This window comes from Aethalodelphis obliquidens, unplaced genomic scaffold, assembly GCF_003676395.1.
Source record: "Aethalodelphis obliquidens isolate GAN/ISIS:26980383/991018 unplaced genomic scaffold, ASM367639v1 scaffold4, whole genome shotgun sequence".
In the NCBI taxonomy this organism is placed as follows: domain Eukaryota; kingdom Metazoa; phylum Chordata; class Mammalia; order Artiodactyla; family Delphinidae; genus Aethalodelphis; species Aethalodelphis obliquidens.
In genome coordinates, this window is record NW_020837948.1 from 34,101,211 (window position 1) to 34,128,884 (window position 27,674).

The 27,674-nt window shown below is 34.1% G+C and overlaps 1 protein-coding gene across 4 annotated transcripts in view; it reads left to right on the forward strand.

Annotated features, from left to right (window-relative positions):
* GIN1 (gypsy retrotransposon integrase 1) overlaps positions 1-26,337 on the forward strand; it is a 28,637-nt gene extending 2,300 nt beyond the window's left edge. The window contains exons 2-9 of one of the 4 annotated variants that reach the window (XM_027100509.1): positions 5,298-5,366; positions 7,190-7,335; positions 8,966-9,159; positions 10,764-11,069; positions 17,515-17,706; positions 17,802-17,978; positions 18,457-18,742; positions 25,647-26,330. In XM_027100509.1, coding sequence (XP_026956310.1) covers positions 5,356-5,366; positions 7,190-7,335; positions 8,966-9,159; positions 10,764-11,069; positions 17,515-17,706; positions 17,802-17,978; positions 18,457-18,742; positions 25,647-25,921 — 1,587 coding nt within the window. In that variant the 5' untranslated portion in view covers positions 5,298-5,355 and the 3' untranslated portion in view covers positions 25,922-26,330. Of the gene's footprint in view, positions 1-5,297; positions 5,367-7,189; positions 7,336-8,965; positions 9,160-10,763; positions 11,070-17,514; positions 17,707-17,801; positions 17,979-18,456; positions 18,743-25,646 lie in introns of those variants that run through there. The other 3 variants (XM_027100514.1, XM_027100515.1, XM_027100516.1) reach the window with 3 other exon arrangements.
* The last annotated feature ends 1,337 nt before the right edge of the window (positions 26,338-27,674 follow it).

Consider the following 27,674-nt stretch of genomic DNA (forward strand, 5'->3'; position numbering starts at 1 on the left):
CATTTATAACCTAAATTATTTATTACAAAAATCACTTTATAACTTTTCTAGCAGAGGCCTGAACCAAGTATTATGAAAGCTGAGGATGACAAATAATTAAATTAGTGTATGTCAGGGGACGGACCATGAAATTTGAAGCAACAGAGACCAAGGTTTAAATTTAAGTCAATGGATGCATTCACTAACTGTGTTGCCTTGAGTAAAGTGGATGATCTCTCTGAACCTCCATTTTCTTATCTCTAAAACAGATGTAAAACTAGTACCTGTTCCATAGCATGTTGTGAGGATCATCACAGTAAAGTGCTGTATAAATGTTTGCTATTATTTTTAAAATCTGCTTTTGTAGTTATTTTTCAAAAATCAGTTCAAAAAATTGTTTCCTCTTTTTATAGTTTTGGCTTTTCCAGATGTCATAAAAAGACTGGTGTATAGTATGTATGTAGCCTTTTGTGTCTGCTTTCACTTAACACAATGATTTTGAGATTCCTCTCTATTGTTAAATGTATTTGTAGTTCCTTTTTGCTGAGTGGTATTCCACTGTGTGGATCTACCACAGTTTGTTTATCCATTCACCTGTTGATGAACTTCTGGATTGTATTCAGGTTTTGGCTGTTATGAATAAAGCTTCTAGAAACATTCACATACACATTTTTGTGTGAACATATACTTTCATTTCTCTTGGGTTAAAACTGTTTTCCAACATGTTTACACCATTTTTTATTCTTACCAGCAATGCTTTTCATGCTTGGTAGTACTTAGTATTGCCAGGTTTTGTTTGTTTTTGTTGTTTTTTGCCATTTTGGTGGATCTGTAGTGGTATCTCATTGTGGTTTTAATTTGCGTTTTTGTTGTCTAATGGTGTTGAACATCTTTCCATGTTTTTATTTGCTAACCATATCTTCTTTGATGAAGTGTCTGTTCACACCTTTTGCCCATTTTAAAAATTGGATTGTTTGTTTTCTTATTATTGAGCTTTGAGAATTCTTTATAAATTCTGGACCCAGGTTTTTCATTATATACGTGTACTGCAAATACTTTCTCTGGGCTGTGATTTCTCTATTTTCTTAAATTAAAACAGAAGTTTTAATTTTTTCTTTTATGGGGTTCTTTCTGTTTGTTATCTGAGAGTCATTGCCTAACCTAAGCTCACAAAAATTTTCTTTTTTGTTGTCTTCTAGAAGTTCTGTAACTTTAGGTGTTACATTTAGGTCTGTGACCATCGTGAATAATTTTAATTTCTTCATATGGTGCAAGGTATGAGTTGAGATTCATGTTTTTTCATATGGATGTTTAGTTAGTTGCTCCAGCATCATTTGTTATAAATATTATTCTTTCTCTATTGAATTACCTTGGCACCTATGTCAAAAATAAGTAAACACCATTTCTGTGTGGCTATATTTCTGGACACTCTATTCTGTTCTGTAGATCAATGGCTGTCATTTTGCCAGTACCACACAGTTTTGATTACTATAACATTAAAGTAAGTCTTGAAACCAGGTAATGTAAAATTTTTCAACTATATTCTTGTTTTTCAAACTTGCTTTAGCTATTCTGAGTCCTTTGGTTTTCCATATCAATTTTAGAATCAGCTTGTCAGTTCCTACAAAAGAGCTTGTTGGGTTTCTGATTGCATTGCATTGATTCTATAGATCAGTTTGTGGAGAACTGACATCTTAGTGAACTTATCCAGTTCTTTTCTCATTGTTAGGGTAGGAGTGACTTTTTTTTTCCAGCTTTCTGCATTCTAGGCAGAAGCCTATATGGGAATTTTTAAATGCTGTTTCAGAAAGGAATAATTTACTTCCATTGTTGAGTATTATAATTTACCAGTCAATTTCAATCTGAATTAACCACTTGAAGTCTTTTTTCTTATCTGGAAAATGGGATATTGAATCACAGTCACTGGGCTTCCTTTTGCTGCTATATTAATGTGTTCTTTAGTCAAGATCTAATTTTTCAGTGTGTGATGTGGTATATTTAAGTTTTCAAAAATCTGTTCATCTTTCCCTACTTCTTGAAGATTAAATGTATTTTAATATCCTTTGCTATATTATAATTGTGTGAAAGATGCAAAAGAATAGAAATAATGAAATAAACTAACTCTCCTGTTAATAATGATTGGTCTTTCAAATTAGAAAGCCTTATTTCCTGAACTTTTTGGAAGTTAGAAGTACACATCATCAAGAATGATGTGTATGTTTTAAGAAGTGTAAAAATTAATTTTACAAAGAGAAAATGAAATAAGAAACCTTTTTCTTCTGTGAAATTACCTCTTGCCTTTTTTCTTTATTTAGGAAGTGCTTAGAAAAGAGATATATGGAATTGACCTGATAGGTGCTTTTTGTTATACACTTAGAGAACTTAGTATTAGCATTGTCATCTGCCAGGTTTTTTTGATTCCAGTTAAAGGAATGTCGAAAACTTTTAGTCTGTACCTCTGAGCGACCTATAATTTATAAATATCAGTGTTATCAGTCTACAACCTTTTAACATCCAAAAATTTAACTTAATAAATCCAATTTGTATTCACTTGTTAAATGCCTTAACTCTGAATTGTCAAGCTGTGTGCCAAGGCTTCCTAGCGCATCATAGTGAATTCACAGGGTGCCATGAAACACTGTAAACTTTCAAGGGAAACACAGGTGTATTCAACATCTATCATATCCCTTGTGGACCACTAGTTCACAGTTTCAACATTAGGTCACACTACATTCCTTTTTTTTATATCTTTGCAAGACTGGTTTTTGGATGTTTGCTGTGGTAATAATGCAGATACTGTACGAAAATCAGTACGGAAGAAGAAATGAGGGTGGCAGTGTCTAATCTAATTCCAAGGTTTGAGAAATTGTACACTGACCAGAGGTGCAGGCATGCCATTAGTAAGTAACTATAGTTACCTCAATGCTATAGACAATGTTTGTGTCCCCCCAAAATTCATGTGTTGAAATTCTAACCCCTAATGTGATGGTATTAGTAGGTGGCATCTTTGGTAGATGATTAGATCCTGAGGGTAGAACTCTCAAGAATGGGTTAAGTGTCTTTATAAGAGAGAGCTCAGAGAGCTCCTGAACCCCTTCTACCATGTAAGGACATAGGAAAGATGCCATTTATGAACCAGGAAGCAAGCTGTTACCAGACACCGAATCCACCAGATTGTTCTTGAACTTCCCAGCCTCTAGAATTATCAGAAACAAATGTTTGTTATTATTAAGCCACCTAGTCTATAATAAATTACCATAGCAGCCCATATGGACTAAGATACCCAGGAGAAGGGAAATGGGAGGGGTATGGTGGGAACTTAGAAGAGAGAGGTTTTTAAGTATAAGGGCAAGATATAGACATCACTGTGCTTTATGCAGACGTTCATGTTTTCCAATGGCCAATTTTTTTCTACCAGTTGCAATTACCCACATCCCTCTGTGTTTTAGTATGGTGTATCACATTGATTGATTTGCGTACATTGAAGAATCCTTGTATCCCCTGGGATAAACCTCTGTGTTTTAGGACCTGTACTTCCTTTGAGGTGTGAGAGTTTGGTCTTTTGCTCCTGCGGGCTTTTTAGAGGCCTGAAAAGGCTTCTCCCCTTTTCTTTTTAATGTCCTTCAGGAAATTTTGCAACCTTTACTGGTCTCTGAAATGGAGGTAACAAAGGATTTTACCTTTTTAAAATAAATTTCATCCTCCTACAGGTACCATGCTCCCAGTGGCTAGGCTGGGATGTTTTAACGTTTTCTTTTATGATTTAGAACATTGGTGGTCCCAAAAGCCATTAAGGGAAAACAAGAATTTGGGGTCATTTATAATATATTATAAATTTTACAGAATATAGACCATAATGATTTAATGTAAACTAAGAAAGGACGGGTCCTTCTATCTCTTGGACTTGGAAGAGCTTGCGTCAGTGTATCCTAGAGATGAAAATAAGACAGAGAAAAATGATTTTTGCCTGTTTTTTGGTTGATTTTTTAAGAGTTAAGGAGAATTATTAATAATACAGAGCTAGAATGACAGGCAGGCAAATGGATAGGTAGACTGACAGTCTATATTCCATACTTAAAACCACACAAGTCTTCCTAAATTGAAAATTGATGAAGGGTGTAAGTTTGCCACAGAATCTTTTGGCAGAGGAAAGGCTGTAGATAGGATGACATGAAAATAAAGGCATCAGGGGGTCTATTGTCACAGATTTCACAGTTAGTTTGAAAAGCACTGAGATTTAGAGCAACACGGAACTGGAAAACAACAGAAGTGTCTATAGGGCAAGGACTGAGTATACACAGGGTAAAACCTCTTGATGCCTTTACTGTTTCTAGTTAGGGGTATTATGACTATATAACATCTATGAAAATTTTTATACATGTCTTCTGATACTCATATACTCATTTCACTAGGATATAAACTTAAAAATAGAATTGCCAAGTCCTTAGGGTAAACATGTTTAGCTTTAGAAGAAACTGTCCGTTTTCCAAGGTGGCTGTACCATTTTACACTTCCACAAACAGTGTATGAGTTTCGGTTACCTGTCCTCACAACCCCTGGTGTTGTCTCTGTTTTTAAATTTAGCCTTTTTAATAGTGTGTAGTTGTAAATCATTTTGGCTTTAATTTGCATTGCCCTAGGGGTAATGATGTTGAGCACATTTTCACTTGCTTATTAACCATTTGGATATTCACTTCTTTGAAATGTAAGATTTCCCCCCCCACTTTTTTTTTTTGCGGTACGTGGGCCTCTTACTGTTGTGGCCTCTCCCTTGCCGAGCACAGGCTCCAGACGCGCAGGCTCAGCGGCCATGGCTCACGGGCCTAGCCCATGGCACGTGGGATCTTCCCAAATGGGACACGAACCCGTGTCCCCTGCATCGGCAGGCGGACTCTCAACCACTGCGCCACCAGGGAAGCCCCTCCCCATTTTTTTGTATTGAGTTTTATCCTTTTCTTCTTGATTTTATAGTAGTTAATTATATATGCTGGGTATGAGTCTTTCATGAGATATATATACATTAAAGATATCTTCTCCCAATCTGTGGATTACCCTTTCCCTTCTTAATGGTCTTTTGATGAACAAGTTTTGATTTTAATGAAATCCAACGTGTTATAATTTTTTTCTTTTATGAATAGTGCTTTTTGTGTCCTGTTTAAGAAATCTTTGCTTATCCCAAGGTTTTGAAGATCTTCTTCTGTGTTTCCTTCCAGAAGTTTTATAGTTTACTTTTCACTTTTAGGTTTATGATTTGTCTGGAATTACTTTTGTTCATGATGTAGGTAGGTGGTCAATATTAATTTTTTTTTCTGATACAGATATCCAATTGCTTCAGCATCATTTATCGAAAAGACCATCTCTTCCCACATCGTATTGATGCCTTTGTTGTAAGTTAATTGACTGCATACATGTGGATTTAATTCTGGACTCCCTATTCTATTTCAGTGACCTGTTTGTCTATCCATAAGTATTGGCTTATGCCAGTACTTCACTGTCTGATTTACTGTAGTTTCATAGATGGTCTTAAAATCTGATCCATTCATTTTTGAGATGTTTTAGAAACTGTGATAAGGTACATTTGTTTGATTTAGGGGTACAACCATTTATTATAAAATGAAAAAAAAATTATGTATTTAATGGAAAGTGAATTAAACTTAGAATAAGCTAATTGTTTTATAGAGATAATTGACCTGTTTTTTAGGTTATGATAGGAGAGAATTAGCTTTGCAGAACCTTTGCTTTTAAAATGGCGTACTGATATCCCAAAGTTATGAAAAGATCGGAAAGATGGTTATTAAATGTGCAAAGTGCTGTATCATTGGGAAAGAGACTTAATAAGCTTTTTAAGCCATAGTTTATAAGCATGGTCTATTCTGCTTTGTTCTAACACTCTCTCTGCAGTAATATTTTCTTGTAGCCTTATCCCTGCATCTTCTAGTGGTCAGTAAACATCTATATTGTTTTTGGAAATTCAGAATTTTAAGCATTTGTATCAATTATAGTTCTAGCAGGAAACAGAAGATATACTCTGCTAGGATTTTAAAGAAAATTTAATGAAGTTCCTGTTTATAAACATATGATGGAAAGGGTCAAAGAAACCAAGATGGCACCTGGAGACTAGCAACAGCAGAAAATAGCAACCACCTCTAGGGCTGAAGCAGCAAGAAGAAATGTTGTTACAGACTTCCAGTGAGAACTAGAGACACAGAAGATGGGCTTCCTGACAGGAGCTATGATTGTAGAGGGTTGCAGCTTAAACCAAGGAAGGAGCCGGGAAATAAACATCCTGACCTCTTTCTTCTGCCATCTGATTTGCCTGCTCGTATCTCCCATTGGACGAGTCCAACCAGAAAACTATAAATGCAGTCTGCAAGGGTCAGTCTGCAAGGGTACAGCAGCAGGGAGAGAAAGGCCAAACATGTATCTGGATCAGCGGGGATGGTGGCAAACAAAATAACCAGCGCAGAATAGTTCGTTTTGACTGAAAATATGAGGGAAAGGTTTTTTTTTTTGAATGTAGTAATGGTTTTCCATATGGCTTAGGTCTAAAATAGAGAAGTTTTGTTTTCGCCAGTCCAGCCAGATTTTTCTTTATAACATAGGGAAAGTACACACAGAACAAAAGTCATTTCTATTCAAGAAAAATTAGCTTACATGTAGTTCAGAAGAGTGTATGAGATCTAGCATAGCGAAATATCTTCATTGCCATTTATCATTTGAACATTTCTAAAATGTATCTTTCTCATAAATGATTTGAGAATTTTTTGCATTTTGCAATGACCATGAATATATTTAGAAGTAATATAAAATTACATTTTCCCTCTTATAAGCTGTCATTTGTTCAAATGTCACATAACAGAACTATCCTATGTTAAGTAACATTTCAGTTGATGGTAATAGAGACTTTAAGCAAAACTTTTTGAAGTGTGCTTGTCATTTCCTTTTTTCCCAGTATGTGGAAATTTTTCAGTATTTCTTTTCACAGGGAAAGAGACGAGATAATGTGTCATGTTGTGTCTCAAAAATAGCATTTGAATATTTTAGTTCATCTACATCACACACTTTTGTGTACTACAATTATCTCTGACACAGATAATATTCCGGGAATGTTCAGTTCACATGTAAGCAGAAATATGACAGAAGGCTAAACTGAAATAGCAACTGAATTAGTTTATCATTTAAATTATATCTTTAAATACCTTTTACCTAGGTTCATGATGGTTCGTAGTGGAAAAAATGGTGACCTTCATCTTAAACAGATTGCATATTATAAACGAATTGGTGAATATCATCCAACTACACTGCCTAGTGAGAGAAGTGGCATAAGAAGAGCAGCAAAAAAATTTGCCTTCAAAGGTAAAATTAATGCCCCCAATTTTTAGTATAGAGTTTATATAGATGTTTCTCCATATGTAATTCCTTGTGGAATCCTGAGAATTTCTGTAGTAATTGGTCGTTGCTTAACAATTACCATTTAAATTGATAATGCCATTCAGTCAAAAGCAAAATAAAACTCACATTGAAGCTAACTGAAGGCCAGTAAGCGTGAAAAGGGCATTTTAAATCATAGACAGAAAATGATACCATGAACAAAACAAAACACTTACCTAAATTAATGTCACCTGCTTTTGTCCTCAGGTGATTCCTACTCTAGTGGTACACTTGTAAACATTCGTGTCACTCTCAATGAAGAACTTATTTGATGCCTAATATTGAAAATGTTGACAAAGTTAACTTACTCTACTTATTTCTGTGGTTCCTCCCTCTCAGTGCCATTAAATAGTCTCAGGATCATATTTATTTTTGAACTCCTAATCCCCCTGAATGAATTAAATATTTGAAAGACAGTAGAATATTTATCTTGAAAGGTTATGATAATTTTCACCTCTTTCTCTTCCTCCTCCAAAGGGGAAGAGAAGTTTGGGATGAGATAAGCAAAGACGTACAATCACCAGATGACTAAATGAATGTTGGTACTATTAATGGGAATTTTGCCTGTAGGTACAGAATCAGGCTTTTCTAAAAGCAGGTCAAGAAAATTCTAAGATAATAAATAAATACCTGCTTATTTTTCCCTGTGTACACCCCTTCCAGTAACTCCCTTAAGCTTAAGAACAGGCATACCTATTACATCTTAGACTAAAGAGGATTCATTCATTCATTTATTTAATCATTTATGCAACAAATGTTTACTGAGTTCCTCCTGTGTGCCAGTCACATTTTAGGCCTTGGGAACATGTTGATGAATAAGATAGATAACTCCTGCCCTTAAGTTGCTTACTTTCTAATTCAAGTAAGGAATGTTCCACTCAGCATGTGCTTAATTAAGCACACTAATAGCTTACTGGTGTATTTTGGAGTTTGAATAGCTACTCATCCACACTGGAGAATTAGCTATTCTCTTCCTGCCCTGATTACTTCCCAGCCGTAGACTCTTTCCAGGTGTCTCCAAAGGAAAACAACTGCCCTGAGGATTAAGGTTTGCCCACTTTCTTGGCTTTATGAACCCTATTTCCTACCCAAATCCTGAAAAACTTAAGAGAGGTGGTTGCTTACAAAAATACAGCTATGATGAAATGCTATTTTGGAAAATTCTATTCCAGAAGTTGCTTGTCTGTACATAATTTATTTGCTAATTCCTGCCTTTTTTAGGAGGTGCCTGCTGCAAGTATTTTTCTAGTTTGATTACTCCCATAGAAGATAATTTTATACTCCCATATTTACCATGTGCTTTGGTGAACAAGCTAGCCCTACTTGTGTTGATAGCTACAAAACTATAGCGGCTAGTTCTACATATCTATTAGTAAGTGTAACAGCTGAGGACCTTTCAGATTGTATGGTAGCATCATCACAAATATTCTATATTAGAGGGAAAAGGATTTAACAAAAAAAACCTCACGGTTTGAAGATAAGGCTATGATTATCTTAAAACTATATAGATATCTAAAAATTTCAATTATATCTTTTTGGTATTTTTTTATTTCAGAAAAAAAGCTGTTTTATGTCGGAAAAGACAGAAAACAAAATCGTTTGGTAATTGTTTCAGAAGAAGAAAAAAAGAAAGTCCTAAGAGAATGCCATGAAAATGACACTGGAGCCCATCATGGCATATCCAGAACCCTTACTCTAGTGGAATCCAGCTACTATTGGACTTCTGTGACCAATGATGTCAAACAGTGGGTATGGCTTATGTATTTAGAATATTTTGAATAATGTCTTTGTAGTATATATCCAAAATTCATGTTTGCTCCAGATTAACTCTAGATATCACTTCTCATTAAGTACTTTTTGTCTGGGTAGTTTTTCTGCAAAACATTTAAAGGGAGTTTTATTTCCCTTCAAAAATCTTCTTTAAAATCACTGAAATATAATTTGAACTAGAACAAAGCATTATTTAAATATTTGAAAATACTCTGTTTAGATAGATTATCTAGAACCAGATTTTCATCATTGAACTATCTTGTGTAGGCAGAATTTAAATGGGGCTGAAATTTCTTTGACCAAAAATTAATCATTACCTCTTTGATGGCAGTCATACAATCTTTTCTTGAGAGGAGAATATGTTCATTATAAGTCAGGCCCCATGTGTGTCTCCTCTTTTGTCCGTATATTGTCTTGACATAGAAAATGTCAAATATGGCAGAAACACCAAACCAACTAATTGCAAAATCAAGTTGTGAAGATAATGAAATTAGTCTGACTTTTGTAACTTTATAACCCATTAGGACCTCAACTTCTTCTAATAGAAAATTCACCTAGGAGTTCTGGGATTCTTGCTGCTAGGTCAGTTGATCCCTACTCTTTCTAGTGTGCTCCATATAGCAAATGATAGAAATTCCTTAGTATGTATGTGAGTGCCCGTTAATAATCGTAATAGTGCATTAAAAAGACTGTCATTTCAGGCATAAAGAATTAACACAACATTTAATTTAACTAAGTATCATTTGTGAGTCTGTGCAGGTATTCCAAAGACCTCAGTTTTTGTATTTGCCTTTAGAACCTGCCACACATTCCTTTACAGACATTCAATGAAATCTTTGTCACATCTTTATCATTTGAAAAATGATTTTGGGAAATAAGGTAATTTGTGATGAGAATTAGTTTAAGTTAGAAAAACTAGAAAATAAAAATTTTGATCAAAAGTAACTATAATGCAAAAAGACTGGTTTAAAAATTTTGTTCAGGACTTGGTTTGAAAGTAGTTTCCAAAGTGTAATTCCAGAAATATGTTGAACAATGGCACCATCCATATGTTGATCAATTGATCTCATCTCACACAGCTCCATGACAGCATGGGCTTTGTTTTTGTTCATTCTCTTTTTCCAGGACCTAGTGGAATTTCTGGCATCTATAAATATTGTTTGAATAAAGTTATATTTTAATGAATATTATTGCATACATGAATGAATGAACTCAGTAGAGTGATAACTTTAAAAGAAAAAAATTTTTTGCTTATAGAAATTATATACTCACATACTGATTTAAAATTATAGCAAACATGTTTTAAGATCTATTCATTTAATAAATATTTATTGATTGTAAACCAGAATTATGTTCCATGTGAATAAAAACCCTTAAGGCAGTCATTGAATAGTAGTAGCAAGTAATATTTGCTTATATTCTGAATAGGTTTTATTTTATTATGAGAATAGTCCAAAAGTTTCTCCTTCAAAACACAAAGTACCTATCAACCATTTCAAAGTTCAGATTTATAAGACTGCTTTTATTATATTGAATATATTAACATTTGTATACCTTTTCTTTATTGTATGCCTGTTTTATAGGTATATGCTTGTCAGCATTGCCAAGTGGCAAAAAATACGGTTATTCTAGCACCTAAACAGCACCTTCTCAAAGTGGAGAATCCATGGAGTATAGTTACTGTTGATCTGATGGGCCCTTTTCATACAAGCAGCAGAAGTCATGTATATGCTATAATCATGACAGATTTGTTCACAAAATGGGTTGTGATTTTGCCTCTTTGTGATGTTTCAGCATCAGAAATTTCTAAAGCTATTATCAATATATTTTTCTTATATGGACCTCCTCAGAAAATAATAATGGACCAAAGAGATGAGTTCATTCATCAGGTAAGACAAACTAGTTAGATCTAGGAGCATATTTTACTCACCTTTCAGTGAGCAGCGCAACTTATATGGTACTTAATAAGTTTAGAAAATTCCTACAGATATAGAGGTTTAATATTGTATAGTACAAAGGTAGTTGGACTGGAAATTAAGGATTTTAATAGTTACTATGCCACTAAGTAATTGTAAACCTGTCTTTAGTTTTCTTGAAAGTAAAATGAGGAGGTTGGACCAAAGAGTCTTTTTTTGCTTCTAGCTTAAAAATTCTGTGATTGAGATGTAGAGGGAGAATTGACTAAATGGAGAAGTACAGTCATGCTTGTGAATGAGAATATTCAATATTGAAAGATACCAATTTTTCCCAAATTAAAATTAATTTATATGTTAATGTATTTCTAATCAGCATTAAAAAGGAGGGAGCATTTTCCCTTGCCCTGGCCTTTATCCGCATTAAAGTTAACCTGAAAGAATAAGTGGACAGGAATACATACAAAAATTCTAAAAAAGGAATATAACTACCATACTTAAGGCATATTATTAAATTTTTATAATTGACAGGGTACTGGTGTAAGAAAATAACCAGACTGTCTAGGTTCACGGCACCTTTGATATCTCAGTCCAAAAGAAATACCTAAAATGATACTTATCAAATAGTTAGGGCTTGTGCCACGGGGTCCCTAAGGTTATCTCCAGGTTTTATAATTCACTAGGAGGACTCAGCAGATGGTCATACTATGGCTAAAATTTATTATAACTAAAGGATACAAAGCAAAATCAGCAGACAAAAGGCTCATGGGGATAAGTCCAGTGGAAACTAGGAACAAGCTTCTAAGACATCCTCTCCCAGTGTAATCACACAGGACATGCTCAGTTCTCCCAGCAGAGTTATAGCAACCCATGTAAATTGTTGTCTACCAGGGAGGCTCACTAGAGACTCAGTGCCTAGGATTTTTACTGGGAGCTGATCACATAAGCACCAAAAATTCTAGATTCTCAAAAGAAAGAAGGTGTTCAGCATAAGCCACCTTGATTGTATAAACAGTTTTGGCACTGTGAGCCACCCTTAATCAGTTAGGGAATGGTGGAAACCCACACGAAATCCAAGGTCCTAGACACCAGCCAAGGGCCAACTTTGTAAGCAGGACTTTCACAGGATAGCAGCCTTAGTTCTGCTATGTTAACTCTTTTTCTGCACAGGTCCAAACAACTTAGTATTTATATCCTAACCACTTAGCCATTTAAAAAAATAGTAGTCATAAATTGAAAGAAATAATATTTTCATTTCATTCTTTTCATTTCATTTCATTTCATTTTCATTTCATTCTTAAATAACCACAGTTAGTTACTAATGGGATATGTATACCTGTTTACCACTGCTAAGCTTTTCATACTTTGGAATCAGTTTGGACACTGCCATCCTCATTTCCTGTTTTGCATTGATTTTTATACAGTCATTGCTTTTTATCATAGCACCTGTCAAAAAACAGTTCTGTAAAGATACAACATCATCAAAAGCAATGTAGTCTGATCTAATGTTGAAACCATAAATTACCTTAAGCTAGTAGTTTTCAAGGTGTCCAACAGATGTTAAGGAGGCCCTTTGGCACAGAGTTTAGTAACCATGTTTAAAATGATAGAGCTGGTATCATAAATGAGTGGAGTTAGGGAAGGATTATTTAATAAATTTAATTTAATTAACAGCATAAATAACAATTTTCTTTTCTAGTTATTTCTATAATATGATTTTAGAATTACTGCACACCAAAATTGTTTTCAGGTAAATTTAAAAATTTTTTTTTTAATTGAAACAAAAAAATACAATTGACTTTTTTTTTTTCAATCTCTAGAGACTGAGTTAACTTTCCAAGCTTAGGGAATAGTGGCATAAATTTAAATGGAAAAATCACCAACTTTGGCTGTTTAAAAATTAGAAATTTATATATGGTAAAATCTCCAAAACGTACAGGCCAAGAAATAGGCCAAAAAAATAAAGCACATTCATGCAGGAAAGGGCTAATGCCTTTATTATAAAATTTCAAACAAATTAAAAAATTTAGTCAATGGCAGAAACGTAATTCACAAGAGGGAATAAAAATAATAAATATGGAAAAATGTTCAAACCTAATAGTAATGAGTAATGTAAATTAAGACCATTTTTTGTTTATCTAAATCAAGAAAAATAGTAGTAATACCAAAAATACCAAATAGACTACAGATAAAATAATATAGCCTTACATTACAGGTAGTATAGCAACTTGAAACTAACTCTTGTAAAGCAGTCTGCCAAAGGTCCAGTAAGAGCCATATATATATATATCTCTTGGTGAACGATCCTATTTCTAAGAATTCTAAGGCGATTATCCAAAGTATAGAAAAATAGCTCTTTTACAATATTATTTACCACAATGCTATGTATATTAACGAGAAACAGGAAATGACCTAAATATCCAAATAAAGAAAGTGTTTCAGAAAAACATCAAGCCACATGATGAAATATTTTGTAGTCATTAAAAATGTTTACAAGAAAAGGAAATAACATGGACACTGATTAAAACATGTTCAGTTAAAACTCTGGGTAAAAGATTTTATTACATACATTATGTATACATACTTTACACAGATAACTATGTAAAAAAATAGATGTAAAGAAACTAAAATAAAAATTTATATGGTTAACCATGGAGTTTTTAAGAGTAATGAGATTATAGGTTTTTCCCCTTAACTTTTCAGTTTATATGTTATCATTATGTTGTTTTTATAACTATTAGTGATTAAAATATACATAATCATCTGTTGTTTTGTGATATAAATTACTAGTGCTTAGCAATAACTAGTTCTCCTAGCCTTCCAAACATAGACGACTGTCCTAGCCTCTTTCAGGTGGGCAAGCCCAAGTAACACATCTGGGCAAAGAAGTTGAATGGATGAATGTGTGCCCCTTTCAGCCTGAGGTATTGAAAACTTCATCCTCAATTCTTCCTTCTCCCAGTCTTATTCTGTCTCTGGAGAATTAACTGCATATTTCAGATATTACCCTAAAGGGTAGTGGATTTTCTCTCATCCAGGATTTCTGAGGCACCTAGGTGCTTTGGAGAGACACCCTGACCTACAGCTGACCTTGTCTGAGCAAGTAGTAAAATTTTTGAGTTAAACCACTGAGCCTTGAATGTGTTTTGTAACTGCAGTATAATATTGCCTACCTTGACTGACATAGCAGTGGTCTGCAAAATGAGGTGTGCAAGACAATCTAGTTTGTAGGATGACAATATTAGAACTTTTGTTTATAATTTTTATCTAATAAATAAGAAAGAAATGAAGCTTTTACTAATAATATATAGAGATTCATAATAGCATCCTGAATCAACAAAGCAGATGATTGTGTGTCGCACATGGTACGGGAAGGCATCTTGGGAAAAAAGTGAGAATCTGCAACATGTGGGAGTCCATAGTGGTTCCCTCACTCATTCTTTTGCTTTAGCAGCAGTAATTAAATTTATGGATATTGTCCAGTTTTTGCCAAACTACCCTTCATAGAATAACTAGGTGGCTTAATTTTCTTGCAGTGAAACAAGATCATACGAATAATAATGCAATCACCTTTCAACCACAGGAAAATGATAGAGCTGACACAAGTAACTTCTAGTACTAGCTCTTTCACAGATATATTAACGATATAAAAATAAATGTGGACTAATCAGATCTGATAGGAAATTGGCCACCAAAACTCAAAATTATCAAGAAATCTATTTGAAATATTGTCTTACTTTCACCTTTATTAATGAAAAGCCTCATCCTAAATGCATATATTACTTCAAGATACTAGGTAATGACAATATGAAACCATTATGAATCACCAGCAGTCTTTCCAGTCATGTTTAAAGTCATATGATGTATACATTATTGGTACTATGTATAAAATAGACAGCTGATGGGAACATACTGTGTAGCACAGGGAACTCTACCTAATGCACTGTGATAACCTATATGGGAGGGAAGTCCAATAGAGAGGGGATATCTGTATGTGTATGGCTGATTCATTTTGTTGTGCACTGGAGGCTAACACAACATTGTAAAGCAACCATACTCCAATAAAAATAAATTTTAAAAATAAAAAAATAGTCATATGATAATCCAAGACTTTGAAAATTTTACCAAAAGTAACAATAAATGTTTATAAGCCTTTTATGAGGTTTAACAAAAAAAAAAAAAATCACATGTGATTAAGAAAATTTGTTCTTTTTGCTGTGATTTATATGGCTTAAATATTATACAGCAGGCATAATCGTGACAAAATAAAATGGGTTTTTTTGTCAGCATATACTGACATAGGAAACACTGCTAAAGTATTAAAATAAGATTTAGAACATTATACACAATGTGGGAGGTTTATTATAAAGTTGATGAAAGTACAGATGTTTCTAACATATCTCAGCTTAGAGCATTTGAGTATTTGCTAAATTGGTTCAATAAAATACACAAAGACCTTTTTATAAACCTGTGAAGAAAAGAGAATTAACATTTGTAAAGGAAAAATTATTTCTTTAATTTTAAAAATATGTCTTATGGAAAGCTAAAATTGTGACCACTAATGGAATGTCTGGTTTGATGGGGAGAAAAAAAGGCTCTTGGGTTAAGGATATCTAGGTAGCATCTCACAAATGGATTCACTGGATCAGTTCTAGGCAACCTCTTCAAGTTGAAGCCTTTTCCAAAAGTCAGTCATTTTTAAAACCATTAATTATGACCTCAGATTGAGGCTGACCCAAATAATACCTATTTTCTGGGATTTCTTTTAGATTACTTTTGATTTAAAAGGAGGTGGCCTAACATATATACAGTGGAATATTACTCAGCCATAAAAAGAAACAAAATTGAGTTATCTGTAGTGAGGTGGATGGACCTAGAGTCTCTCATACAGAGTGAAGTCAGAAAGAAAAACATACCGTATGCTAACACATATATATGGAATCTAAAAAAAAAAATGGTTATGAAGAACCTAGGGAAAGGACAGGAATAATGACACTGATGTAGAGAATGGACTTGAGGTCACGGGGAGGGGGAAGGGTAAGCTGGGATGAAGTGAGAGAGTGGCACAGACTAATATATACTACCAAATGTGAAATAGATAGCTAGTGGGAAGCAGCCACAAAGCACAGGGAGAACAGCTCGGGGCTTTGTGACCACCTAGAGGGGTGGGATAGGGAGGGTGAGAGGGAGACGCAAGAGGGAGGAGATATGGGGATATATGTATATGTATAGCTGATTCACTTTGTTATAAAGCAGAAACTAACACACCATTGTAAAGCAGTTATACTCCAGTAAAGATGTTAAAAAAAAAAAAGGCGGCCTTCGTTAGTACATATATTAGGTAGGAATTGTATTCCACTGCGAGTAACAGAGAACCCTTCTCTTCCCTCCAATATATAAACTCCAATAGGAGTTTATTTTATACTTAGGGAAAAGAAAGCCAGCCTCTCCAGGGTTGGAAGGGTAACTCTGAATGTCATTGGGAACCCATGCTTCTAGCATTCTGTTCCACCATCTTTGAGATGTGACTCTCAATCTTATGCTTACAATATGGCATGCCACAAATTCTACATTTCTGGCAGAAAGAAGGGGGAGGTTAATGGGCAAAAAAAGCTAGAACTAGCTGAGTCTGCCCAACAACTTTCACTTAAATCTTTTTGGCCAGAACTATATCACTACCCCACTACTATATCACTACTATCTGACTACCCCAACGAAAAATAATAAGAAAAAATAGTTTGAGGTGTAAATAAGGTAGGAAAAATAAGTTAACAGGCTTATTCTTAGAAGTTTTCTAAACTCATTTTGACTTATTAGGCCCTGCCCATAATAAATATAACAACAAAAATAATAGTAACATTAAGAGTTATAAAGTGGTTACTACTTGCCAAGCACTGTTTTAAGTGCCTTATAAACATTTATTCATTTAATCCTCGAGAGTCGTGGGTAGGATTTTCCTCATTTTACAGATGAAGAAACTGAGTACACAGAGGTTTGGTGATTTGGCCAAGGTCATGTAGCTGTCAAGTGGATTATGTTAACTGTGTTTGAGAAACTGTCTACTGAATTAAAATGTTATCTGAACTCAGAGTTAGTGTTAAATTCTGTTCTTCCATTTCCTTGCTGTATGTGTGTGTCTGGCAAGGCACTTAACCTCCCAGAGCTTCAGCTGCTTATCTTTAAAATGGAGTTAATATCTCATAAGATTTTTGTCATGTATAATGACTGTAATGTAAAGCATCAGCACATAGTAAGGACTCAATAAATGGTAGTTACTCTTTTAAACAAAATATGTATGTTTTCATAAAGACTGGCTATGGTCAAGGAAAAGGCAAGATTCAAATTCTTTTGCAACCTTTCAATCCAGGGAAAAATAAAATACAGATTTTAAAATCAGCTTTGTTTTTTATATGTTTTTCAGATCAATGTAGAACTGTGTGAATTGTTTGGTACAAAGCAAATTGTAATTTCTCATGCCTCCCAAACTATTAATCCAACTGTAAGTACACCTAGCACAATCAAAACATTTCTTTCCAAACACTGTGCTGACTACCCAAACAACTGGGATGATCACCTAGCAGCTGTTTCGTTTGCCTTCAACGTTACTCACTCGGTATGTACCTTTTTATAATCTGTACTTGTGAATTATGACTATTTCTTGGCTACATAAATGTTTTATTACAAACTGTTGTTTATTTTTCTTAATAGGAACCTACTAAAAATACACCGTATTTTCAAATGTTTAATAGAAATCTTTACATGCCTGAGACTTCAGATATTCTTCGTGAAGTGGATGGTAATAATACAAGTATGTTTGCCAGAATTCTAGGTGCAATTAAAGAAGCTGATAAAGTAATGGAGAATAAGACAACTTCAGCGGGCCAGGTGATTCTATCTAATAGAAAAAAACTCTATAATCTAAAAATCTATAAAGTGATTTTTTTTTAAATTTCAGCATACACTCACATACCTATGATATACCCTAAAACCAATTTTTTTCCATTGAATTCTGCATGTTTTGATTAAACAGTATGTTTATTAGCTATGAAATTCTGAGAGACATTACTAGGAAAACTATGTGTTTTGGAATCAAGGTAGAGCTGAATTCAAATCCCTGGTTTTGCTTTCTAGTTGTTTAACTTGGGCATGTTACTTTATCTCATATTACTTTATTTTCTTTATAAAGTTGAGGTAATAATACTGACTTTGAAATATTGTTTTAAAAAATTAAGTGGGATTCTTGCCTAGCTTTCAGTAGCATCTCAATAAGTAATCTTTTTCTTATAATATTATCTGTATATACCTTCAAGAAACTCTAGCTCTTTCATCCCTTTGTTCTTTTTTTTTGTTTTTACACTTGCAGATGGAGAACAACAGTTTTGATGAACTAAATAAAAGCAAAATCATTGTTAAAAAGAAACCAAAGCAATTAAATCCATTTCAACTAAAAGTAGGTCATGAAGTCTTAAGACAAAGGAAAAACTGGTGGAAGGATGGTCGTTTCCAATCTGAATGGGTTGGTCCTTGTGTCATAGACTATATTACAGAAAATGGATGTGCTGTTCTGAGAGACAACACTGGGACAAGACTTAAAAGACCCATCAAAATGTCCCACCTCAAGCCCTATGTAAGAGAATCCAGTGAACAAGGTAAATATCTGTCACTTCTCTACATTTTTACTTTCTTTGAATGAAGAGAGAAGTTAAAAATATAAGAAATCTCCCCCGCCCCGCACCCCTCCTTTGGTTAGTTTTTCTTTTCCCTTCTCATTTTTATAAAATTTTGTACAGTATTGGAGCCCAGGTAGTCTTTTTTATAAGCATGTGTCTTCTGGAACTGTCAGGTTTGTAAGAGATTTTATCTTGATTTCTAGTGTACTTTTCACACACTTTCCCACAGTTCATGTGGGAGACACTGAACGTGTTTCACAGAAGGAAGAATTATATCTTCATTATTTTCACTTTCAGAATATTTTGTCACTTTTAGCATGAAATGATAGTAACTAAGATAAATAATGCCAAAAACAAACATACTCTCTAGAATTCTGTTGTGAGATAAATAAATTAGGGGACATTTTAAAATGTGATTAATTTTTAATGTTGCATCTTAGTCACAGTCATGGTGGATGCAGGGGAAGGTGAGAGTGGGAGATACTCAGAATGCTATAAAGTGCCATATAAGAAGAGGTAAATAGCACACTGGACAAGGTAATACTTGCCTCAAAATGTGATTACGAATAGTCAAGATATCCTGATCTTCTCTAACCCTTTCTTTCATAGACTGGAGCTAAATGACATGGCTTTCAGATTAAGTCCCACTTTATGTCCTATTTTATGTGCTCCTTAGAGTTTCTTTGGAGTGGATAACTTAGAGGGAGTGAATTGGTACCTTAGCTAGTTAATTTTGTTTATTCTATAAAGAAAGATAAAGCATCAGTATTATTTGAATCTGAGTAGCAGTTAAGGAAGATACAATTTAGTACAATTTTAAACAATATAAACAACTGAGGTATTTAACAGGCTTAAGTAAATAATAATTACAAAAATGATGATAATAGATAACCCTCTTTCTTAGGATATGAAGCCCTTGGGGCTGCTTTGTAATAGCTCAACTCTGTTTCTGATCTGGGTCACAACTCTCATGTTAAAAGCTCTGAGTACCTTCCTTTCTGCTTATGGCAGAACTAGTTGCTCTAGTAGTAAACTTAGCTTGGACTGTTCCAATTCAGAAAGCTCACAGTACCTTCATTCTCGTTGTTAGAAGATAAGCACTTTTATTCCTTGTGCCTCCTCTTAGTTCTAAGCTGCCCTTTATGATTTCTCCTTTCTGCAAGTTAAGTAGGGACAAAAGATTATACAGGTGCATGTTGTCCTTTCTTCTTCTTTTGATTTTCCCCTTAATCTTTGGTGTTCAGGACTTGCTCCCTTCTAATGTGTTAACCTTCCTTAATTAATACAAAATTTCTGCTTAAAATGTTGCTGTATCAGGATCTGTTTCAACATTTTGCAATTTGCTCTTGCTGAAGAATTTCTTAAGGAGACCTAACATTTTGCTACTGCTGAATATTTCAGAATCCAATTGAATAGAACAATTTCTAAACAGAGGCAGTACAATTATTGCCTCATGCTTGAATTCTCTGCAGATTATTCTTCCAGTAATAAAAAGGAAATTGCAGTATTAGTACTAGTGTATACATATAAGGAACCTGAGATTAATGGGTAAAGTTGTTTTTTCTTATTAATCAAAGGAAGTACTAATCTAGCTATCCTAGAGTCTGGTTCTTGTTTACTCTTTGGTCCGTTTTTGTCTGTTTTTCTTATTTGTAGAAAATTCAAAATAAATGTGATTTCTATCACATATTTTCCTGAAAATCTTCACCTCAAAAGCTGATTTTAAAGAGTCTTTGAACTGAATTTAAACCAAACAAAATGTCTTTGAATAGTCATCCCATTCTTTTGACATAAATTTGAATAAGGTATAGCCAAAAGAACTATGAATTTGTCTGCATTGTTTCTCTTACCAGCATTGAGATTTCATAGCTGTATTAAAGTTCACTGTACAAAGCAGATATGCTTCCATTGCGAACTTATCCATTCTTATCTAGAACATAATGTTGAGGGAGCACATTCAGTACTAGGTTGACATTGCTATTTTAAGTAGGCCTATTTGCCTTTTTGTCTAGTTCAGTGCCAGGCACCTTTTCAAGACTAAGTATTTTAACAAGAAATTTTTTGACATACCATAGTGTCTCTTCATAATCGTAATGTTTCCCTTTGAAAGGAAAAATGTTATTGACCCATTATTCTATCTGACATAGATTTTGAGTAGTTTTGTTCTGAGTGGGAATTATTGTGATCAGTTTGTGTCTGCCTCCCCTAAAGGCTTTGGTATGATTGCCCTTCACAATTTGTGAAATGGTTTTTATTCTTTTATAAGTTTCCTATTGCTGCCGTAACAATTTACCACAAATTTAGTGGCTTAGAACAACACAAGTTTATTATCTTACAGTTCTATACTTAGAAATCCAATGTAGGTCTCGTTGGGCTAAAATTGAGGCATTGGCAGGGCTGTGTTCCTTTCTGGAGGCTCAAGAAGATGGTGTTTCTGTGCATTTTCCACCTTCTAGAGGCTGTTCCCATTGCTTGGCTGTGGTCCTCTTCCTCTATCTTAAAAGCCAGCAGTGGGGGTAGAGTTCTTCTCACATTTATTACATCACTCCATCCTCCTATTCTTCCTTCCCCTTCCACATTTAAGGACTCTTATCCTTGGGCCCATCCTGATAATCCAGGATAATCTCCCTGTTTCTCCCTGTTGGTTGGTTAGCAACCATAATTCTATCACTACCCTAAGTCTCCTTTGCCATGTAAGGTAACGTAATCACAAGTTTCATGAATTAGTACATGGCTATCTTTAGGGGTCCATTATTCTGCCTACCACAATTATGGTCTACATTCGCAAAACAAAATAAAGCTTAGTCCCTATATTAATATCAAGCCCATGAGCTTGACTTTATTATTAATACACAGTCATCAGTTGGTATCCACAGGGGATCAGTTCCAGGAGCCCTGTGGATACCAAAATCCACTCATGCTCAGGTCCCTTACATAAAATGGCATAGTACAGTACCCCCAACCTTTATCCCCTACCCCACCCGCACATCCATGGATACGAACCCTGGGATATGGAGAGCCAACTGTAGTTTTAGCAAAGCACCTCCCTTTGGCCTCTAATTATGTAATCTCAAAATTAAAAGTCATTCAGTTCTCTGTGTTAGTATTGGTTATCTATTATGACAATTATGTGTTATGTATCAAATTGTAGTTATTTGTTATTTTATCATAAGAAAAGATGTACTAGTATGGCAATACATTTGTAATAGTTTTAGGATATCAGGCCATGTATAGGATTAGTCAAGACACCTCACTTCACAATAAGAAAATTAATTATTCTGAAACCTTGTACTTTTCTTTCTATTTGAAAAAATAAATTAATCCAATCACTCAGACTTTTCTGAGGCTTTGGTTTTAACTTATTTTTCTCCCTAGGGAAATTTTAATACTCTTAATCTCATTTTTTTTCTCCTTAAAACTAAATAAGAAAAAGTTTGTCAAAACTGCTGATAACACCTTCCTGAAATGTCTTGAAAATACCTCTGCTTCTAAGAAACTGAAGACTTAAGTATTCAGTCCAGTCAAAACCGAAATAATGCTTTCATCAAACATGTCATAATAGTAACTAAATAAATAGAATGAGAAAATTAAAATAATTAAATTCTATCGTGTAATGTGACTGAGTAGAAAAGTCCTTTAATATGGTTTTGTTTGTTTATTTCTCTGTCTTTTTATCTTGGGTGCAAAAACTTATCTTGTTCTTTTCTATATCCCTAACTCAGGACTGTTCTAGATCAGTACTGTCCAATGGATATGTAATGCAAAAACTATGTAATATAAAATTTAAAATTTTCTAGTAGCCATGTTTAAAAAGTAGGTGAAAAAAATGTTAATAATATATTTTATAGTTACCCAGTATATCTAAGATAGCATTATTTATTATCTATCTAAGATAGATTATTTCAACATGTATGTAAGGCCTCAAAAATCTCTTTCTGGTAAGTCTTTGGTAATCTTTTTCGAAGTTAAAGAGCATTTCTCTTGGGTCCACTAGATTTAGAACATAGTAGGAATTGAAACATATTTGACCTTTATGAATGAATGAGAATTTTGTTTTTTCCTACACAAAGAAGGCTTGAAATCTCCAGCGTAGTTTTCAATTGCATATAGAGTGATTTGTGTAGAATTTGCTGAGTATAATCTTTATTCTCTACAGTTTTATCACACTAAGTTACTTTAAAGTTTATTTAAAAGAAAGTGTGTGTGTGTGTGTGTGTATGTATATTCAGATATATATTGGTTACTTTCATATAGAAGCTGTCCTCTTGCAAACAGGTGAGGTTGGTAAAGTCCATTTGTTTCTAAGTCTACTGTAATTAGGAGGTGCTTACACTCAAGGTCTTTGAATGCATTTGCAGGAAATCAAAGTGATAACTTCTAAGAGCTTTACATCCATCCATAGTTTCCCTGTTGATACATGTTTACTGGACATATTTTACTACAATAGACCCGCTTTCTGTATGCAAAAAAATTTTTGAGACAGAAAACTTCCTTCATCAAAGATCTCTGCAAAGATCCAATTTGGAAATACTTTAAATGCTATATTGTAGCTGCTGTCACTAATACATTGCAGCAGTGTACCCTGAACTTATGAAATTCTTCATGGCTTATTAGAAAAATTTCATCAGCAACATTTTTACCATATCTAACCTTTTTAAGTTCTCTTTTAAATTACAACCTATCTTTCTCTAGTATTAACAAGCTAATAGCAGACTTTGATGTTGAAGCTCTAGCAACACATTCTAAAAGTGTTTCAATTTCACTGATCATTTTTTCTTCTTTCCTGCTACTCTTGGGCATAGCACTTCTCATGGGTTGCATGATTTTTGTATCTTTCAGACTTGTTCTCTTGTTCAGCAATACATCCCCTACTAACATACAAAAATCATTTTCTTATCACCTTCAATTACCCATACTATTATTTCCATCATAAGTATGTATATCTTCTTAACAGCATTTTCAATCTAATTACTACTTTTGCATTAATAAGAATTGGTGGGGTTAAACTTAGAAAGCCTCTCAAAACTAAAATACCAACTACACTTTGCCTAATGAAGAAGTAAATGGGCAAAACTAAATGTCCATACAAGCCCAAGTCTACTTATGCCATTGTTGGGAGAGAGCATAGCTTTGTTTGATCTTTTTTTTTAATATTCTTTTTTTAAAGTTTATTTATTTGTTTATTTATTTATTTTGGCTGTGTTGGGTCTTCGTTGCTGTGTTAGGGCTTTCTTTTAGTTGCGGCGAGCGGGGCCTACTCTGTTGCAGTGCGCGGGCTTCTCATTGTGGTGGCTTCTCTTGTTGTGGAGCATGGGCTCTAGGCGCGCGTAGTTGTGGCTCACAGGCTCTAGAGTGCAGGCTCAGTAGTTATGGCACACGGGCTTAGTTGCTCTGCAGCATGTGGGATGTTCCCAGACCAGGGCTCGAACCCATGTCCCCTGCATTGGCAGGCGGATTCTTAACCACTGCGCCACCAGGGAAGTCCTGTTTGATCTTTTGATGTTTGTAAATTTAAAGTTCATAAATGTGTAACTTATAGGGTTGGGATAGATTCAGTTAGCTTTTCACATATTAGTATGAGGATGGGTAGGGTGGAATGATGTTCTGGGATATATTACCAAATTTATCTGCTCTGAGAAACTTTCATTGATCTCTAATCTAAATGGATAATTAATGTTCCTTTTGCTATTTATTGGACTTAAAATTTTAGGATTCTTTAAGGTATTAAAATCTTTAAGAGAATCTGTTAATGTTTTGGGAGAAAATCCAGAAAGAGAAGGCAGGGGTCCAGGAAGTTAATCAGCGGCGGTGGAATAGTTCTTTGTTGTAATGAATTAAAATATTATGTAGGGAGAAATTCTTTTATATAATTAACCTTTATTTATAAAGATGATGCTACTTTGCCATGTGTTTTTCATATTAAGCATTTTTTTTCCTGATAGTGATGATAAATTTGCTCAAAATAGAATGAAATGCTGACAGGGAAGATTCCTTGTCACATTTTAGTATGGATTTAGCTACACCTTAAGAGGTCATGAGCATTTTAATATTAAATTAGACTTAAGTAAGCTAAGCTTTTTAATCTAATTCGTTGTAGCCTGCCTACTTTCACATTCCTATTATATAAGCCTGATTCTAGGAACTTAATCTTCATTTTAGTTTATCATTTCATATTGTGACAATTTAATATTATTGCCCTGATATGGCTTCTATAAAGACCAGAGAATTATCTAAAGTTGTAAATGTAAGTATTTAACAATTCCATTTGTTAAAACATCTTTTGAGATGTTAATTCACCCAGAAATGCTTTGCAGAAGTATATTAAGAATATCATCAATATCAAAAATATAGTTTTATAACTCTCATTTTTAATCTATACCATGATTCTCAGCCCCTCACCCACACCTACCACCCCCTCCACCCACACCTACCAAACACAGGTCAAGAGAATACTCTGTAATGGCCAAATGGGAAAAGAATCCAAAAAAGAGTGGATATATGTGTATGTATAACAGATTCACTTTGCTGTATACCTGAAACTAACACAACATTGTAAATCAACTATACCCCAATAAAATTTTTTTTTAAATCCTGTAAAAAAAAATCCCTTTATATTATTCCTTTTTTTTTTAATTGGAAAAAAAAAGTTTGGCTCTTTTAAAATCCTTGATCTTTCCTGAATTCTGTATGTATGCACTGTCAAATTCATATGTCATTTTATTCATTCTTTGACATATTTATTTAGGAGATACGAGAACCCACCAGAAATTAATCTTGATAGTTAATTTGTATTACTTGGAATTTTGTTCCTCATTTAACATTATTTAATTTTAAAGTGGTTTAATTATAATTCTAAAAGGCAAACTTATGTTTCTTCTTTCAGACAGTCTTTATCTCTTACAAGGTTCAGTAGTGGCAGATCATGACTACATTGGAATGCCTGAAATTTCAGTTGGAGCATACCAAGCAAATATTCTGGTAGAAGATGCAACTATTGGAGTAGTCGACAATGAATTACTGACATCAAGCAAGGATCGTGAACTGTTAGAATATAGAAATGCCAAAATCTCTCCCTTGATAGAAGATCATAGTACTCTTGAAAAGCAGACTTTTAGTCTCTTGGACTCTTCAAACCAAGTCCTTGAGTACTTAAGTTAGTGAACACCAAAATTCATTTAAAGTGATTGTTTAGAAAGTATATCTCCTTGAATCTTGTTATCTTTTCCATTCAAAAAGGTTATTTAGAAAAAGTATCTTGACAAACTCTTAATGACTAAATCCTGAAGATTTATTTTATAACTATTTATTTATCTAAAGTTGTGCCTCATTTGAATGTCAGTGCATATATATATATGCAAAGGAAGTATATTACATAGATGTCATTTTTTCTTCTAAAAAGAGAACAGGCAAAGCATGCTTGCTTCTTAGGAAGTAAACTAAATTCTAGCTCAAAACTTTGTTTGATATTGGTACCATGTTTTCAGTTTTAATTTTTTTTTAATATTCCCCCCTTTTAAAAAATGTTTGAACTACCTGGAATTGCATTAATAAATATTTATTAAATGTGATAAATGAAACCTCTTTCTGTGTCATTGGAACTTCTAAAAACAATATTGTAGGAAAAAATTTAGAGTTGTTTAATGGGCTCCTACAGTGTATTGGTAAGTTCACCTTGTTAGACAGGCTCAGGATTAGGATCTGAAACTATATATTGGTTTGAAAACATTTGTGCATTTCCATAGTATATATTAAAGTCAGAAGCATCCATTAATAAGATTTTTTCTTCAGCCTTAAAGAAGTAAATAATAATTATAAAATAACTGATATCAAAGATTTTAAACTATAATTTCTATGATAGTTATAACTTTGCTCAACAAATATTTGTTATAAAGCACTTTGAAGAATACTGTGGGAAAAATAAATGCTGTGTGTGCCTTGTCCCCAAGAGAGACATACAGTCCAGTAGGGAATATAGATCATATAAGCCATGTACAACAGTAGTTACAAGTTACGTGCTAAGTTCCATAAGAAAAGTGCAAATAATATATTTAGGGAGGAAGAAAAGAAAGAGTTTATTTCTGGATAGGAAACTTAGGCTATTAATGGAAGAAGGATCTTTTGAGCTTGACCCTGAAGAATGAATAGGATTTGATGAGAGGGTCCAAAAAATTAGAGGAAAACAAATGCACAGAGACAGAAAGTATTGTAATGATTTACAGAAAGGCAGGGCTTTTTGTTGTCTACATTGCCTCCAGTGTAAGGTGAAATGGTAAGGTATGGGGAGATAAAGCTGAAGGGGAAGTAGGAAACCTTGTGGAGGGCTTTGAATACTGTTAGGGGTTGAATTGTGTCCCCCTCCCTCCAAATTCACATGTTGGAGTTGTAAACCCTAGTACCTTAGAATGTGACCTTATTTGGAAAAAAGTTTATTGCAGATATTGATAAGTTAAGATGAGGTCATGCTGAAGTAGAGTGGGGCCTAATCCAGTATGACTGATATCCTTACAAGAGGGGGAAATTTGGTCATAGAGCCAGGGAGAATGCCATGTGAAGATGAAGGCAGAGATCGGGGTGATTCATCCACAAGCCAAGGAATGCCAGAGGTTACCAGAAAACCACCAGAAACTAAAGGAGAGGCATGGAATAGACTCTTCCTCAGAGCCCAGAGAAGGAAGCAGCCCTGTCAACACCTTCATTTCAGCTTTGTAGCCTCCAGAACTGTGAAACAGTATCTTTTCTTTAAGTCACCAGGTTTGTGGCACTTTACAGCAGCCCTAGCAAAGTAATATAAATACCTAGTTAAATTATTTTTTATTTTCTGAGACCCATTGAAGGTCTTTGTATAGGGAAGTGTCATCAGGACTATGATTTAGGAAGCTTAATCTGGCAACTAGTAAAGAACTGATTAGAG